Here is a 16,861-nt window from a genome sequence, read left to right as displayed (position 1 = left end):
CAGCACATCCACTCTCTCTCACGTGGAGCCTAGTCAGCTTTAAACACACCAGCAAGAATCTCTTTTTTCCCCTGTAGCCCCCCCCCAAAGATATCGCCATGCTTCACAGTCTCTCCCATTCTCTAATGTTTTCTTCATTGAGTCCGCTCTAAAGAACAGACGGTGCGATGGACACTCCATCTCTCCTGACCTTTGATGCAGCTTTCATGCTCCACTTTTACTGCACTCAGGTTGTTGAGGATGTGGATAAGAGTGTTGGCGGGACTCGCAGTAATGAAGAAGGAAAGAAGAGATCTATGAACATCTGCAGAGTCCACGTGACTTCATTCTCAAGTGATTCGGTATTAAATTAAACCAAATCAAAGCACCCAGAGGTGCAGAGTTATCGCAGTTAACAGAACTGTAAATACATGTAAAAGTCTGAGCGGAAATAAAACTAAATAAAACAAATCTGCAGACAGAGAAGAGCAAGAGTGCGAGAATCGGGTCTACAATGACCTCTCACCTCTGGTTTAAGGATGTGAAGAGCTTTTGGTGTCTTTGTACTGCGCGAATGAAAAGAACTGCGCAAATGTTCATTATAAGTTACTGTGCTGTAGAGTCTAAATGCTAAAGCTATAGCTTCCTACATTGACTTTAACGCGGATTAACTGGGACCTCCTGGTATAAAGGTTTGACGGTGGCACATCATATATCAGTCTGCAATCAAAGTCTGCAGGTAATAAAAGAGGGTTTGGTGAGGTGGGTAAATGATATTTATATTTGCAGTGAGTAAAACTACAAATATAAAAATGGAACTATTCAAAAAGACCTTTGATTTTGGCTTTATTATATTAGTAAATCGCCTCGATTTTTGAAATCTTTACACAACTACAGTGTAAAAACATCAGTGTCTGGGGCTGTGTGTGTGTTCTTGTACTACTACTTGTACATAATGAGTATCAAACAACGTTTAGCTGCTAAAGTGAGGACATTTTTGGGAAGTGGGATATATTGCTGGTCCCCACAACCTTAAGGACTATTCGAGGGTTATGACATTGGTTAGAATTGGCTTTAGGTTAGGGTTAGGGAGTTAGGTGGGTTGGTGGTAGGGTTAGAGTTAGAGAAGGGAGAGGGGAATGTGATGTCTATGAAAGTCCCAACAAAGATAGAAATATGAAATGTGGGAGAATTTATGTGTGTGTTGTGTGTGTAGGTGTGTGTTTTAGTGAACCTCAGCTCAAATGACTCATGTTAGTCAAACAGTACAAGCATCAAGCGAGAGTGCTGTTTGTGTGTGTGTGTGTTTTGAAGGTGTGCAGCATTCACACCAGCAGAGCTGATCAGAGCGGAGGAAGTCAGACTGATAAGTGAGGCCTTGAAAGAGCTTAACACGACTCGGCGAAGACAGACACGCTGATAGAAAAGGGAGGCAAAAAGAAGCATGCGATAGAAATAAAGAGAATAAAGAGTCAGCGACAATCCACAAGAGTCACAGCGATTTTTTTGAACCCATATCAGCTTGATAGCAGTTTCAGGTCACACAGGCCAATAAGATAAATGCAGCCGTTTATGTTGCTAATGTTGCGTTTAAGTTACAGGAAAAGGAGGAAGAATGAGGGTTTAACGGCGGGGGCGTTGAATCAATCCCACTCTGAAATGAAAACTTAAGAGACTGCCAGAAACAGAGATCGCAGAGTGATGGAGACACATACAGACCCGGCCCGAATGAGGAATTAGGTCAGGGCCCTTTTGAAATATTATTTTACCACTGGCAGGAGGTGCTGCAGCGGCAGAGATGAAGATGAGTTACATAATAATGGCGCCCTGCAAAGCAAGTCAAACTTTACATTAATGACAGTGAGAAAGGCCTGATGAAGGAGGGGGAATGGGTAAAGGGATATGTTGACGACATCTACAAACCGACCACTGCAAGCTAAATCCATTTGTAATATACTTCAAGTGTGCATTCTGTGAAATCCCATCGAGGCTTGGAGAGGATGAAGCAGAGGAGGAAGCCGAGGTGCGTGACTGGAAGATGCAGCTTAAGGGCGAGTTTATCTCGTGGTAAAACAAAAGCCGCTCGTGCACGTTTGAGTGTTCCTCCCTCCCTTATCTGTCAGCAGCCTCATAGAACTCCGAGAGGTTGAACCTTTCGCGCTTGTATTGCGACTGTATTGAGTTTGATCACTGCACAGGAGGCTGGAATTAAATAAGGACTTTGCTGCAACTCAGCCGTCCACCATGTCTTTGTTTTAGGTCATCATCGTGGAGAATCCTCCGACTGACAACTGATAGCTGTCTCCTCCGCTCGTTTTGTCGCTTAGGCTCTGCGGTTGTTTCGAGGAGGGGCGGAAGTTCTCAAACTGGTGGAAACTGCCACAATTGGGGCACGACCCGTTTATCCATTCCCAGAGACAAATCTGATTGTGTGACCCCCGCCAAGTCCAACTTGATGAGGAGATAATCACCTCCACAGAGACACACCCTCTTTATAGTTGCGTTTAGCTGTCATTATAGCACTGTTATAGCAAAAGCTACTGGAAACAAAGAGCACATTAATTGTATGTGTGAACCAGGATTGATTTATTATTAACTGACTTTGCATTTTGCTGGTAAAATGACTTAATTTAGTAATATAAATGGTTTACAGTGTTAAAGTGTACAGTATTATACCATTTGTTTTTAGCTAACATAACCTTGGTCTTGCCTTGATCATGAGTGGCACTTGTGAAACAGTTACAATACACCTAGGCGAACCACCCCACCACCTCGCACCCCCAAACAACATCATGTAACACACATCAAAGAAGAAAAAAAAATCACTTTTATGCTAGCTAAAGAGCGACTCTTACGGTACTAGCCGTGCAGAGATGTTTGCCACAGAGAGCTTGTTTCTCAAGACCAGAGTCGCACAGGCTTGAACAGGAGATCAAGTGGTGCTAGTTTCTGTGGGAATAACAAAGAGTGGTGTTTCCTGATGAAAGCCGCTTTCACGGCGTTCCCTCTTCATACAGTAGGGTTAACCATGGAGTTCCACAAGGTTCTGTACTTGGACCTTTTCACCTTGTACACTCTACCCTTGGGTAGCATTTTTCAGCACCATGGAATAAATTTTCATTGCTAGGCTAATGACAACTCAGCTATATTTATCTATCTACAGGTATCGCTGCCTTCATAGCTGTATGCTGATCTACTGACCTCTGACCCCGCCGACCCACTCAACTCTTATACCAACAGTTTCTTATAATTAATGTATTTCCCTGATCTCTGGCTATTCTCCCCTCTACCTTTCTTCCCCCCTCTCCTCTCTCTCTACCCAGCCAGCCATCAGCAGGAGGGTCCCCCTATATGAGCCTGGTCCTGCTCAAGGTTTCGTCCTGTTAAAGGGGAGTTTTTCCTTGCCACTGTTGCTTGTTGAGGGTCAGGCCCTGGGATTCTGTAAAGCACCTATAGACAATTGGGGGCTGCAGGATCGGTGTAGCATGGGGGTCAGAGCTGGGGATTAATAAGACTACTGCGATTTCACACACACTCCTGCTTCCTTTGCAGCCCGGTGTGCAAAGATTTATAGCAGATCTGGGGAGCATGTAGCCGAACTGTTGTTTTTATTATTTTTGGGCATGATGGGAGATGTGGTTCAGGAAGGAGTGGATAGTCATTTCCACTCAGCAGCACACAGCGAAGTGCTGAATCAGACTCGCAAAAAAACCGGGGGAAGCAGGAGATCCAAGCATAATAAACTCAATCTCTTCATGCCTTCTTGTGTGCATTCCTGGACACTGATTTTGTGCAGATTGCAGCCATCTCTGTATACATCGTGCTGCTAATTTTTCGTTAAGCTTAAGTCCAAGTATAATTAAACTGAGCACAAAAATAAAGAAGGCCGGCAATCCTGGGAAAAGAATCAAAGCTGCTTTCAAGAAAGGCATAAAATTCTAGCTGACAGGACTCACTGGGGAACCTTCAGGAAACTACATACAAGAGAAAGGCAAGTCCAGTGTTTATACTAAATTAGCTTGGAAATGGGGGGAATAAGCACATCATCAGTCATACTCAGGCCTCCTGATGTGATTCTGTCTGGGACTCACCTGCTTTGCATGGAGATCTGCCTTGGAGGGCGGGTTAGGGCTGGCAGCAGGGGTCGCCGAGATGCTGCGGCTGACCCCGTGCAGCGTGGCCCGCAAGGACGCCAGCCACTTCATGGCGGTAATAAAGTCAAGCCTGATGTGCTATAAATAAAAGAGATCCAGTTGGAAGAAAGTAGAGTCGAACAAAACTGGAGGTGCCCAGATGTGCATCCGCTGCTCAGGATTCTACGGTTAAAACATATCAAAATGGTCCACCCGATGTGATCTATGGCCTGTTCGGTCGCAAAAAAAACACACGCAAGGGCTATAAAACCCTGACAGAAATCTAACAGGCGACACTAATCCAGAAGTGGACACACACTCAGTCCACCCCCACCCGCTTGCTTACCCCTGACATACAATCCTTTCCCCACCACTGTGTCACCATCTGTCACTTTCCCTGTGTCCTCCCTCGCGCTTCAGCTACACCAGATCGCTCCGGGCGTGAGCGCACGCCCACCTGAACGGTGATCGGGGGACGGATGGAGTCACTCCATCTCTACTGGATCCTCTACTGGATGGAATGACAGACAGACAGAAGGACTGAGCTGTGCAACCAAAAAAAATCGATAATGATCAGTTTATGGTTGGATGGAGGATTTACATCCACTTTGTTGAAATTAGCTTCTACGCTAATGTCTTTGTTTACCAAAGCAACATTTTCTACGTCCTACTTCTACTCCCCACATTTCAACTATTCAAAAATAAAAAACAAACAAAAAAAGTTATGCTAAAGCAAGTAAAAATTTGCATTTCCACACAAATCCAGTCAGATTTTTGTGACAGTCTTTACAAAGAAAAGGTTTTACAATAAAGGATGTTCCTTTGAAACAAAAATATAAAAAAAATAGTATCAAAAATACGCTCCACACAAGGAAATAGTTGCCAAAATTGAATCAAACTTTCAACCAACCAAACAGAAACAAAATTTAGTTGCTTTCATTCGCACGTGATCGGTTGAAAGAACTTTTACTTGAAGAAACCCTGGTGATAATCAAGGACGGGTGTTTGTGTCAGGGACACACTTTTCATCAGTATCAAAGTCGCATTCCAGTCCTGAAAGTGGATGTTCCTGTTTCTGAAATGACAACGGGAAAAAGTGCTTGCGGTAACAAATATCAGAACTGTACATTTTGAAAGCCAATAATCCCCTGCTGGTCCTCACGAGCGGCCGGGTGGTATTATTCCTGGCTGGAAGACGCTCTCCAGATGAAACTTAGAAAGGGAGAGTGAGTGGAACCAGTTGAGCCTCGCACCCTGGCTGGGGGAGACGTTGGCATCTGTCTCTGTCTGCGATACTGGTGTGAATATGGCCACGGATTTAATTCATCTCCTAATCCCTCATCTCAGGGCAGCCATTGCATATGGCACCATGTTGTTAATGGAAACACCGTGATGGTGAGGAGAGATAATGCAGGAATGAGGACACAAGCGACAGTCTATTGGTGACTATTAAATAAACTTTTATCCTTCTGACCATTTATGTGCACATCTGGTGAGAGACCAGATTAGTCTAATGTCCCACTGAGACTTTTCCAGTGACAAAGACAGAGGGATATACTGAAATGGGGCCAATGCACATGAAACTCCCCCAACCTGTTTAGTAAAATGCCGAGATGCTTGAATGGCTGTAAAAAAAAAAAAAAAACAACCTCTAAAGTAAAAAGATTTTATGGCAAACATTTATGGTTAAGAGGCCGTGACATAATCAAGGATAAAATTGATGTCTTTCAGATGGACGGACAGACAAAAGAAGAGAAAGTAAAAGAGAGGAATATAGAGAAAGTCATGTAATAGCCTCTGCAGAGATGCAGCTGTTCAGACCTTAAAGAGAAGCGCAACAGAGTGACTGCAGCACCAGGATAAAAGGAAAACAGGATATTTACACCTGGTGTGAATGAGACTGACATATGTCAGCGCTGGGGCTGACAGATTCCTGAAAAACACGACGGGCCTCTATATTATTCTGTTTTACTAGTGTTGGAGGCCCCAGAAGCATCAGACTCAAAGATACTGCTCCTTCAAAGAAAACACTTTTCACCAAACTGTCCAGGCTACAGAGCAGATGACCCTAACCCTCGACATCATTCCCTCCCTCCCCACTTCCCTCTCTCCTCTAGTTAGAATGATAAAGGGAGGAGGACCCAGGGATGAACCTGGGCTCAAATACTGTCCAAAATCACAAACTGATGGCTCACCTTGGCCTTTCGAACCAATTAGGCAAATGGGTCTAGATGTTTGGGCAATGCAAAGAAATGGAAAGAGAAGAAAGATTGGAGTAATGACTGTTTGAAGGGCAAGCTTTGGAAGATCTCCACATTCTTTCCAGTTCCCACAGTGCCGATTCTGTGCCCCGGCGGATGAAAGAAGCCGTCTATACATAAGGAGGTCCCTAAGCGAGGGAGGGCATTAAAAAGGGCTTTTCCAGAGGGGGTATGAACATCTTTCAAAAGTCAGTCAGCAGCATTTAATACAGCAAATGGAAAAATAATATGGACTCTTCAAACTGTGGCTGATTTAAATATTATATTTAGCGTCCTGAAGTGAGAAAGACAAACTGAGCTAATCTTCTATTAGCCACTGGCTCTGGATCAGGTCCCAGTAAACCTGTTTGGTGGCTAACTATGCTTGTTTTATATGTCCAGGGTTTGTTGTTGTAGAAACGTCCGGAACAACCTGTTGCCTCTTTCCTATGTGCTCCAAACACTCCTTTAAAACCTGTGCTTGAAAATGTTTAAGGGGTACGTTTACAACGGCTGTTATCCTGCACGCAAAGGTACACAAGAAGACCTTAAGAGAACTTAAAAAAAAGAAGGGTTGACTTTGAGGAGAGGTCTTTTTCAGCTCTGATTTTGGTGCAGTGCAGCATGGCCAGGGTTGGGATGGCCTCTCTCATCCTCTGCCAGTGGATCCAGGGGGCAGATGGCACTAGGGGTGTTTTTGGAGGGCTTTACTGGCCCGGCAACAGCTTTTTGGAAGAACCGCATTGTAAACAATTACAGAGCAAAACGGGGGTGGTGTTGGTGGTGGTGGTTGTGTGTGTGTGTGTGTGTGTGTGTGTGTGGGGGGGGGGGGTTGGCAATAATGGTGAAAAATGAGGATACTACTGCTGGTAGCTCAGTCTGTAGGGGACTGAGCTGAGAAGCAGAGTCATCTCTGTTTCGTCCCAGTGTGGACAAAACTTCAGAGGTGTTCTGGTAGCTGTGGGGATGTGCCAGGACACCTTCAGAGCGCTGACCCCCAAATGCTGACATAGGGCCCTGGGGTTTACCCTGTCTTCGCCCAAATGCAGCTGGGGTAAGCTCCAGCATCCTCCCCGTGATGGTTCCTCCTGGGGGGGTGGCATTGCATATGGAAAATTTAATATTTAAGGGGAAAATGGCACAGATCCAGTTCTGTAAGTCAGATTATTTACCAGTTCCATTCATAATCAAGTCAAAGAAAACCTAAATGCAACTGTAGAACGCATTGTGTCAGGAAGCAGTAAAGTCCCAAGAATCCTTACCTCTGGTGCGACAAGATTGCCACAAGGTATCCGTCAAGCTTAGATTCTTCTTCTTGTATTCATGCTGCAGCATACCAGCTGGATCAGTGCGGAGCTGCAGGTTAAATAAACTGGCCCGTCGCCAGGCTGGTTGCCAGTTAATCCAGCAAACACTGGTTGCGCACAGACATGCAGCAGCAGCAGCAGCACGTAAGAAATGCTGCTCGATTTACTGGGTCCACATTCCCTGAATACACAGAACTTATGAGAGTAGGGGAAAAAAAACACTGATTCCTTTCATCTCCTAAAGTGGTTGCTGAGCACAACATGTTCCCAGAATAGATTTTTGGTAATGACTCCTCATGCTGCCTGAATAATTTATCCCTTCTTTTCCCTTGAGTAAGACTGAGAAGCCGTTGCCAAAAATAAAATCTCGAGTAAATACGAGCTCTTCGTGCGTGTGTTTAAAACGAGAGGACGCCCGGGCGTTACAGGTTCACAACATGGCACGATGCTTTTGGCCACCTGATTTTTGATACAGTGAGCAAGGAGGCCACAAGGTGCCCGAGTGGTCCAGGCGTGTTTGTCCTCTCTGCGTGCACTGGCAGGCATCTTAAAGCCTGGATGAAACGAAACAAGCCGGAGTTAATCGCATTCATAAACAAAGGCGGGTTTAGAGTTGGAGCTGGAGGCGACGCGTCGGGAGGCAGCACAAAGATGACGTCGAAACCCCAGAAGAACAACGCCGCATTGTTTCACTGCCAAGTCAAAGGGATACAACCGGTATTAACACCTGGATGGTTTATGACAGTAAAGCTGTGAAGGCGGCATGTTGTCAAACAGGTCTGACTTCTCGCCCCATAGTGCTGCAGATTCTTTTTAAAGGTGCACCGGAAGCGCAGTCTGCAGCAAAGATCATCAAGAGCTAATACAGAACACCTTTTTGCGTCATTTCAGACATACAATCCTAGAAAACGAAGCGAGACAAAGTTTCAGAAGTGTTTCCTGTTGCAGAGCAGCGTCATAGGTGCTTCTGTCGGTGAACTATGACCTCAGTTACGAGGTCAAATCTAGGAAGAACATTTTTGGATATCATTTATTTCCTTTTTTTCTGCCCTAAGAAAATCGATTTTTGTCAAGGAACTAACTTCAGTGTTGGAATGATGCTTAACTGGGTGCTATCTTGCCTATATGTAGCCTCCAGGATGATAAATTCTGGTCAAAAATGGTGTGTGATCACAGGGTGATTGGTCACTGGACATTCTTTGCTCACTGGATTTTCTAGATGTTTGATTTCACAGAAAGGTGTACGTGTAATCGGTACTGGCTGGCTGTCATCGGGTGAAAACACAATTGGAAGCTAATAGTTATGCTCATTGCAGCAATTTAGCAGAAACAACATCATTTTTAGCTGTTTTACCGCTTTTAAGGGGTTAAAAAAGGAGAAAGAAACTGGCTGGCCAGACAAATCTAATTCTTGCCAGCCGCAGAACCACATATGAGTTGGGAGAATGTAAATAACTTAATCTTTTTTTCCCCACTGTGCTGTGAGAGAGCAGTGACAGCTAGTACCTGCAATGGGACAAAATGAGCTGCAATGTGAGCGGCCGCCCCATCTCACAATATCAGTAACTCAATCCTCTCCTTGAGCTATTGTTAAAAAGCATTCCTATCTCATATTCTGAGACTCTCTTGGGTCGCAGAGTCTAACCACAACCATGCAAAATGCAATCTACCCATAAAATTTGCAAACAGAAGCCCCCCCCCATGTGGCACAAACACAAACGTAAGCAAGCATGTGTGGTCCTTATTCAATTTCCTATGCACGTTGATTTTTTTCCCCCTTAAGGTAAAGCGCACATCTGCAAACGTGAACGCATTTTTAATTGACTCAAGTGGCTTTTGCGGGACAAACAAGTGCTCCGATTACCCAAGAGTTCATGCTGCGAGCCACACATGGTCGGGATTGAAGCGAGCGACAATCGGCCTGAGTCAGCACACGCATTTTGTTTTAGAAGCGAGTGCGCATCCAGACTTAATGAAGTCATCGCTCCATCCTGCCGCTGAGGTTTTTTGCCGCTGTTGATCGCAGCAGAAATCACTCATTGCTGTCCAAACATGATTTCGTTCTCCTGCTGACACAAGGAAGAAAAGCCTCGTCATTTAGTTTATTAGCACTCGCTCCTGTGTTGTTCATGCAGCTCTGGGAGGCGAAGGGGTGCCAATTCAGTAATGAGGAACAAAAGCGGCACATCTGCTGTGGCTTTGGCCAAAGAGCACCGTGGCGGCCTCAAAAAACAATCTCCAAACTTTTATAAGAACCATAAAAAGACCTCAGTCACTGCTGGGACAGAAAGTAAAGGGGGGATCATAATAATAATAATCTGAGTAAACAGAATCTGCTGGCTGTTTAGAAACTTGCTGGAATGGAAAGTCGACAGTTTGGAGGCAAACACGAGGCATCCGATGGTGGGGTCGACGACTGGGAATATAGAACTTAGAATTCATTCAGCTCAGGAAGCCGAGCGTGCACTGTTATTATATCTCTGGTATCTACGGCCCTGGAAAGGCGGAACGCGGCCAAGCTAATAGAAAGTCTTGGCACTTTGAACAGACTGACATGGCATCATATAAAATCCTGGAGATGTGGCCTTCTTTAATCAGAAGAGTCCAATAAAATAGAGCAGCAGCAGTCGCAGAGATCATATCCTGTCAGTTCAGACTAGGACAAGGAAGCGTACGCAACACTCGCTCAAATGTCAAGATGAAACGTGTCACGTTTCCTGTATAGCGATTAGAATTTATGGAAAAACACTGAGTTTACAGTCAGATGTGGGGTCATAACTTCTGCGCTGCGGGCCGCAGCCAACAGCTAGACAGCGTATTTTACTGCCATTCGCCATTCACTCGGCATTTCCAGTCTGAGAAACAGGAAATCTCCATCTATCAGAGCTCAAAGAAGATGGTCGGAGGAAACACGTGGGCAAGCCACATTCTTCTCTGTCGGCAGTCATCTGTTCACGCAGAGTTTACTGGCTGCTTTAGCACTTTTCTGAAATTGTCAGTCTGCTTTTTGCTGTCCCTCCACAAGGAGGCAAAATGCTGAAAATAATACATTTTTTTCTATTTTAAAACAGCTTACAGACCAGAAGGTGTCGCTTTGACAGTGAAATCTATGTGAAATGCCTGCTATGAAGATGGTGCCAATAAAGACTACTAAACACTACAATCACGCTCTAAAACACCCAAAACCAACTTTTATTTTACATAAAAAATTTTATACATGATCATAGAATTTTATATTAAGCTGTGGATCATAAAAGGCAGTGATATATGCTAACTATACCATAGCTAAAGGGTGTTGTTTGGCCTGAAACAAAGTGGTTATAAAATGGCTACCAATAATTTCATTGTTCAATGAGAATATACAATGTCAACTATTTTTTCAATAATTGCACCAAGGGGACAAGAAAGCAAAGAAAGAAAACACAGAGAAATTTTTCTATGTCATTGCTGGGATTAGTTAGCACTTTGCTAGCTATTCTACTGAACATTTTATTGTACTTGCCAACAGCAGGTTATGAAAAAGATGGAGATTTTCTGGGGTATTGTTTGGAATGGCCTACTCGCAACCGCCCCACCCCCATATAATCCTATACCACAAATTAATCACAACAGTATGACCAAAATGACTTCCGCTTTAAAGCCATAACTACAATAAAGTGTGCTACAATGTACTTTAAAATGTGTGTTAAAAGCAAAAAAGGTTTTATGGATTGCGTAGCCACAAATATTTGCATAGGTGTTGCTGAAGAAGCCTCAGGGGTAGCTGAGTGGAGGATATTTTTAATGCGGTGACCAAGGAAGATGATCGGTCCATACGGTTTGCCTGTAGTATAGCATTAACGGCCATAAAAGTCTCTCAGAGTGCTCTTTATCGTGGCACGAATCTTCAATCTTTAGGATGCTATATATTCAGAGCTGGCCACTGCCAAACTGGCGTCTTCGAAGCGTTCACACTTAACGACCCAGGCTCGACTGTCTGACCCCTATCTGGGGGAGGAGAGCAAAAACCAGTTGGCGACCGGCTGAAAATCATGTAGTGTGAACAAGGCATTAGGCTAGCATTACTTTAAGTTAGGCCTTTGCTGTTTTTGTTTCTCAGATGTGGAGGGATTTGTTACACACATCTATTTACACAGTATAGATGCTTGATGCTGTTCTGATGGAAATAGACTACAAGTAACTTTGGAATTCAATCATCCATGAGCAGAGTGCATTGAACAGAAAAAAGCAAAAAAGAAATTGCTGTAATTAGAGTAACTTTAGCTGGTGCTTGGAAGCGTTGGGCTAGCCTGTCAGTCCTGCTGCAGCATGGGGGAAAACTGTATCATGGCTTTAGAGGTATAAATATTCTTTAGGTTTTAAATAATTAACAACTATCACAGAGTTAAAATCTGGAATTATTTTAATAACATTTGTTGTGCATGTTATAATAGTAGGTTTGAGTAATTATGTGCAGCCACAGAATTTACAATGTCATATAAAAGTTAAGCTTCAATAATTAACCCCCCCACCCAAAAAAAAATAAAAATCATGTTTGGCAGTTTAAAGAAGCCTACAGCCTCACTGGGAAAACTACCACCACCCAAACAGCTCCTCAAATTAAGACGGGGCATGACATGAAAGGGTTTGGTTTGGCAGCGCAGCAGGCGAGCCCAAGAGCTGGGAAACAGAGCTCGGTCCCGGCACACTACCACACCAAACCTCACGCTACATTACAGGAACAACGGGGCCCGCGGCAAAAAAAAATCCAATCCTGTGAACGGCTCAGCGCCATCCTTCATCCCTGCTTCAGACTGGATCACCGACTGTTTCAAGTCACAGTGACAAGGCTCACGATCTTCATTATACTTCAGGAAACTGCAAAAAGAATTCATTCTAGGAGAGAATTTGTAAGAATAGTTCTTGTTTTCTCACTACTAATGACAGTAACCAACTGTTGTTAATCACCATGCAGCTTTATGGTTGGAGTTCACTCTTGGAAGGGTTGATCTTGCGCTCCCAAATATATCAGACCATTTATATAATCCAGGTAATGTTTTAAGTTTTACAGTCAACCATCTCTCTGCTTGTCCATGTAGGTTTTCATTCATCTAGGTCATCCATTTTAATCCATAAAGGTCTAGAGTAGAAAAGCCTCTCACCCAAAAGAGCTAAAGGGCTGAATGCCCATCATAGGGGAGTGGTTTTCTTTAATAAATGTCGTTAATGCTTGTTGGCTAGGTAGAGGTCCATCAAAACTAATGCCCATGAGGTCAATAGGGTCACACGTCCCAGGAGAGGGCGGAATGATTACACCTAGGTCTGGAAGGGTGTTTACCTATTTACGGAGAGAACTCGGCCCTGTGCTATACTGTAGATTTCTTTCAGATGTAGATTTTGCCTTTGGTAGGAACATTTTCAGCCTGGCAACTGATATGATTCAGGGCACCCAGCTTATGTTGTTGAGGGTGGCGCGAAAGTAGATATTGTTCGGTGGGGGTTGGCTTGCTGTACACTTCCACCTCCAGACTTCTGTCTTCCTCTTTGCATACTGCACAGTCAAAGGAGGCCAGAGAATTGTCTTTCACCTCCTCAAGAGTGAACTTGATGTAGTAGTCCACATTGTTGATGTGGGCTCTAAACACCCCAATACCTTCTTTTTGATAAATGCCCAGGTGTCATCCACAAATCAGTGCCAAAGGCTGGGAGATGTTGTTCTAAAGGTTTTTAAATCCATCTTTTATTGTTCCCCCATATATAGGTTGGCTAATATTGGGGATACCAGCAAACCTATGGCACGGCCATATTGCCGCCTGTAGTAGTTTCACCTGTAGAGGAAGAAGGTGGCTTTTAGGCAAAGGTCCGAGGCTGGTTATGTTGGGTAGTGTGGGGTCTAATAGGCATTGTTTATGGATTTGTTGCTTCTGATGTAGGAAGAGTGAAGTAGTATCACAGGAGCCCATACTTCTTTGCAAAATCCTGGGAGCTCTTGATGTGGTGTGATGTGGTGTCTTGCCTCAGCGGAGGAAGGATAGCGGCCAGGAGATTTGCCAAAGTGGCTGTGACCGAGTTGAAGCTGCTGCTGATGGATATCAGTGGGACCTTATGCATCTTCATGGCCCAAAAATGCATGATGTGGCTTCCCCAGGGCATCTCTCTGCTTATTTTCAATCAATCCAGCTTCGGACAATACCAATAATATACAGCACATATATATTATACTCATATATTTATACAAAATTCATATCCTATGAATAAGCTAACAGTTTTATTGTGTGTATTTATTCAGTAGTATCCAAAAATATCATCTGAAATCATCCGAACGTTCACTCTGCTCTATATTTTCCAAGTCCTATTTTCGTACCATATTGGGCGATGTTCCCAGCAAGATATTATAACTGATGGGCATTTCACCGGGAAATTTTTACAGTGACGAGGAACAATTCGAACAGCACACAAGAGTGAGTGGGAGGCAGTCCAGCAGGGCTGTTACATCATTTGATTTCGGGAATCGTAATGAAATATTTTTCCAATATCTAAAAATTGACATCTATCCTAATCAGTCGGATTTAATCGAGTGTATGGGCACGGTTGCATAAACAGTTTGGATAAGTTAAACACTGCTATCGACTTGACTTATTCAACAGGCATGTTCAGCACCGTGCTGCTTCTTCCTCCCATAAACATCTGAAGGACGTTCCTTCATGTGCGTACTCTTAGGTTCTTGTGTTCTTGTGCGCCTGTGAAACGTCGTCGGGCACGTTTCCAATTCGAAGTTTGCAAACTGCCAGGTCTGGTCCAAGTTTCCCAAAAGAGAAATTGCTCTGTTATCATGTAACATACATCAGACGTGAACTTGGCCAGTGGGAGTGGCACTAGTGGTAGAAAGTGTGAACTTCAGATAACCAAGTATGACCTGCAGATTTTATATAACAGGGATAAGACAAAGCTTAAAACCCAACTTTCACCCTCTATGAATCACAGCTATTGAGCTGAAACCACAATTTTATGACAGAAAGCTGCAGATATTAGTTGCCTAGAACTGGGAATTGAACCCTGAGCCCTCAGATTAAATGTCTGATGCTCTACCATCTGAGCTATCAAGACTTGCAGTTGCCTGAATCACGATCAATTGTTCAGTATCCACAGGTGATACCTGCTCAACATCTAAACATATTTTGTATATTTCTATGCAGGTGGATGATGGACAGCTTTTACCTACATTTTTGATTGTGTTCCATCGTTGGGTGGCGACTGACGTCGTTATGGCCGTTTTAAGCAAAGAGCTCCTTTCTTCCTCTCAAAATCAGCTCAGAATTGAAAGGGTTTTACATACGTATCAGCGCTAAAATCGATACAACCCACTTCAGGGGTGTTGAGAAAAGCCCAGAGACAAATGAAACCTGTCAGCAGCGCAGGACGCTCGTATTTCATCCAATTGGCTCGCGCGTTACTGCTGATGTGCAGATGTCGCTGAATGACTCAGCTCTGTTCGCCCACTGTGAGGGTTTTAATGGCACTTAATTGGACATAATGTTATACCACAAACCAAATTTAAAAAGTTATGTCATGTCTTTAAATTTAGATGTGGCTGATTTTGCCTGTGCGCTCCTTCTGACTCAAATTCACCTGACTCAGGATCTTTTCCTCCTGCCTCCCTACTGGGCCTCAGCTCTGCCATGTGGCTTTTGGCTTTCTCCTTTGGGTTTGTCCTGTGGAATGTCGACGTTCATTACAGACCATATCCTGTAATTTTCCAATGGTTAAAATGCCTTCCGGAACAATGAGTTAAATTACTGAGCAGCCCAGTGAGTCCTGAATTCTCCACAATTGGCCTGTCATGTAAAACCAGTCCCACTGTAGCTTTTATCGGTTTACGTCTTGTCAACAGTCTCTCGATTTCCACAAAAAAATTGCTTAACTCGCCTGTCAGAAACACAACCTGAGTAGTGTGCAGAGATGGCAAAGGTACCACGGTAAGTTTATCTGAAGCTAATGGGTCTGCTGCTCATTTTTTTTTGTCTGTATATGTTGAGCTGCTTTACTAATCTGCTGTTTGGATGCGGTCCGTTTTTTTTCCTAATGAAGGGATGTGAAAATGTCAAAGAAACACTGAGCAGACGTCTTTGTGACGGGGTAAGAGCGGAGGGAAACACTGATAGGAGGAAAAGGGGAAAAAATAATGAATGCGGTGAGTAATAAAACAGCATTTTTGTCCCAATTTGGTCTCCTTATCATCTTACAACCAGAAGTATGAATGGAGAGCAAACATCTACTTTTAATCAACTACAGTGAAAAAGAAATATTACAACTACTCAGTGATAATTTACATTCATCGTACTGTAAATGAGACAACATAACAGTCCGCAGCTGCAAATCAGTTCACTTTTCCCCTCATAAATGTTATTTATTACATCTGTGGTCTGTTAAAATGTCTTATGTAACAAGACTGAATGTACAAATTGGACGTAAACACCAGCTATGGGCTGAAAGAGAGAAGACCGCTGTCCTGTTAAGGTCAAAGAGATCTGAGTCAATATGACAAACACTGATGTGTAGCATGTTAGCGTAAAAAGTACGTTTATGGGGAAATTAACACCTCATGAAAATAATTAACACCTCATCATATGAAATAAACTGACTGTTGACGACTGTGATTGCGGAGCATTATAAAAGGCTTAACTTTGAACCATTTTATAAGCTGTAGTTGTTTCAAATTCATCTATTTTAGTTAGAAATATAAATGCGTTAAATTATATGTGCGTACTTCACCATATGTCGTTAAAGCAAAACTCTGGACTGAAAATACTTATAATGCATTTTAAATTGCAGCTCAACTCACATCTCTCCTGTTTAAGGGGAGAAAAAAGAAATCAAATGTGATTTATATCGAGAAAACTGTCAACAAATAGCAAGCTAGCTTCATGGTGAGTGTGAAGAAGGCCAGGTGGTGGCACATGCCAACTGGGCATAAATGCTGCAAAACAGAAGATGTTGATGTTCAAAGAGGATTGAACCAAGATGAGTAACAGGTGTTGTTAGGACCTGCTCATTTCTGGAGTTTGGATAATGGGGTATTTTTCAGTACTAATGACGTTAAGCTTTTCCCGTCTTCATGATAAGACAAAGTCCAAATGATCACAGGAGTTCAGAAGAGTCAAATCCTTTATTCCCTAAAAACAGTGATGGGGAGCACCAAGGAAGAATAAAAAAAACAGTGCTT

At 43.4% G+C, this 16,861-nt stretch overlaps 1 protein-coding gene across 8 annotated transcripts in view; it reads right to left on the bottom strand.

Moving 5' to 3' along the window:
• Nucleotides 1–16,861, bottom strand: part of nav3 (neuron navigator 3) — a 283,562-nt gene that overhangs the window by 153,296 nt on the left and 113,405 nt on the right. For 7 of the 8 annotated variants that reach the window (XM_029851618.1, XM_029851620.1, XM_029851621.1 and 4 more), the window contains one exon: nt 4,071–4,211. The exons of the other annotated variant lie outside the window; for it this stretch is intronic. In XM_029851618.1, coding sequence (XP_029707478.1) covers nt 4,071–4,211 — 141 coding nt within the window. The remainder of the gene's footprint in view (nt 1–4,070; nt 4,212–16,861) is intronic. 8 annotated transcript variants of the gene reach the window in all.

This window comes from Takifugu rubripes, chromosome 18 (genome assembly GCF_901000725.2).
Source record: "Takifugu rubripes chromosome 18, fTakRub1.2, whole genome shotgun sequence".
Classification (NCBI taxonomy): Eukaryota; Metazoa; Chordata; class Actinopteri; order Tetraodontiformes; family Tetraodontidae; genus Takifugu; species Takifugu rubripes.
This window is presented reverse-complemented; position numbering and strand designations above follow the sequence as displayed.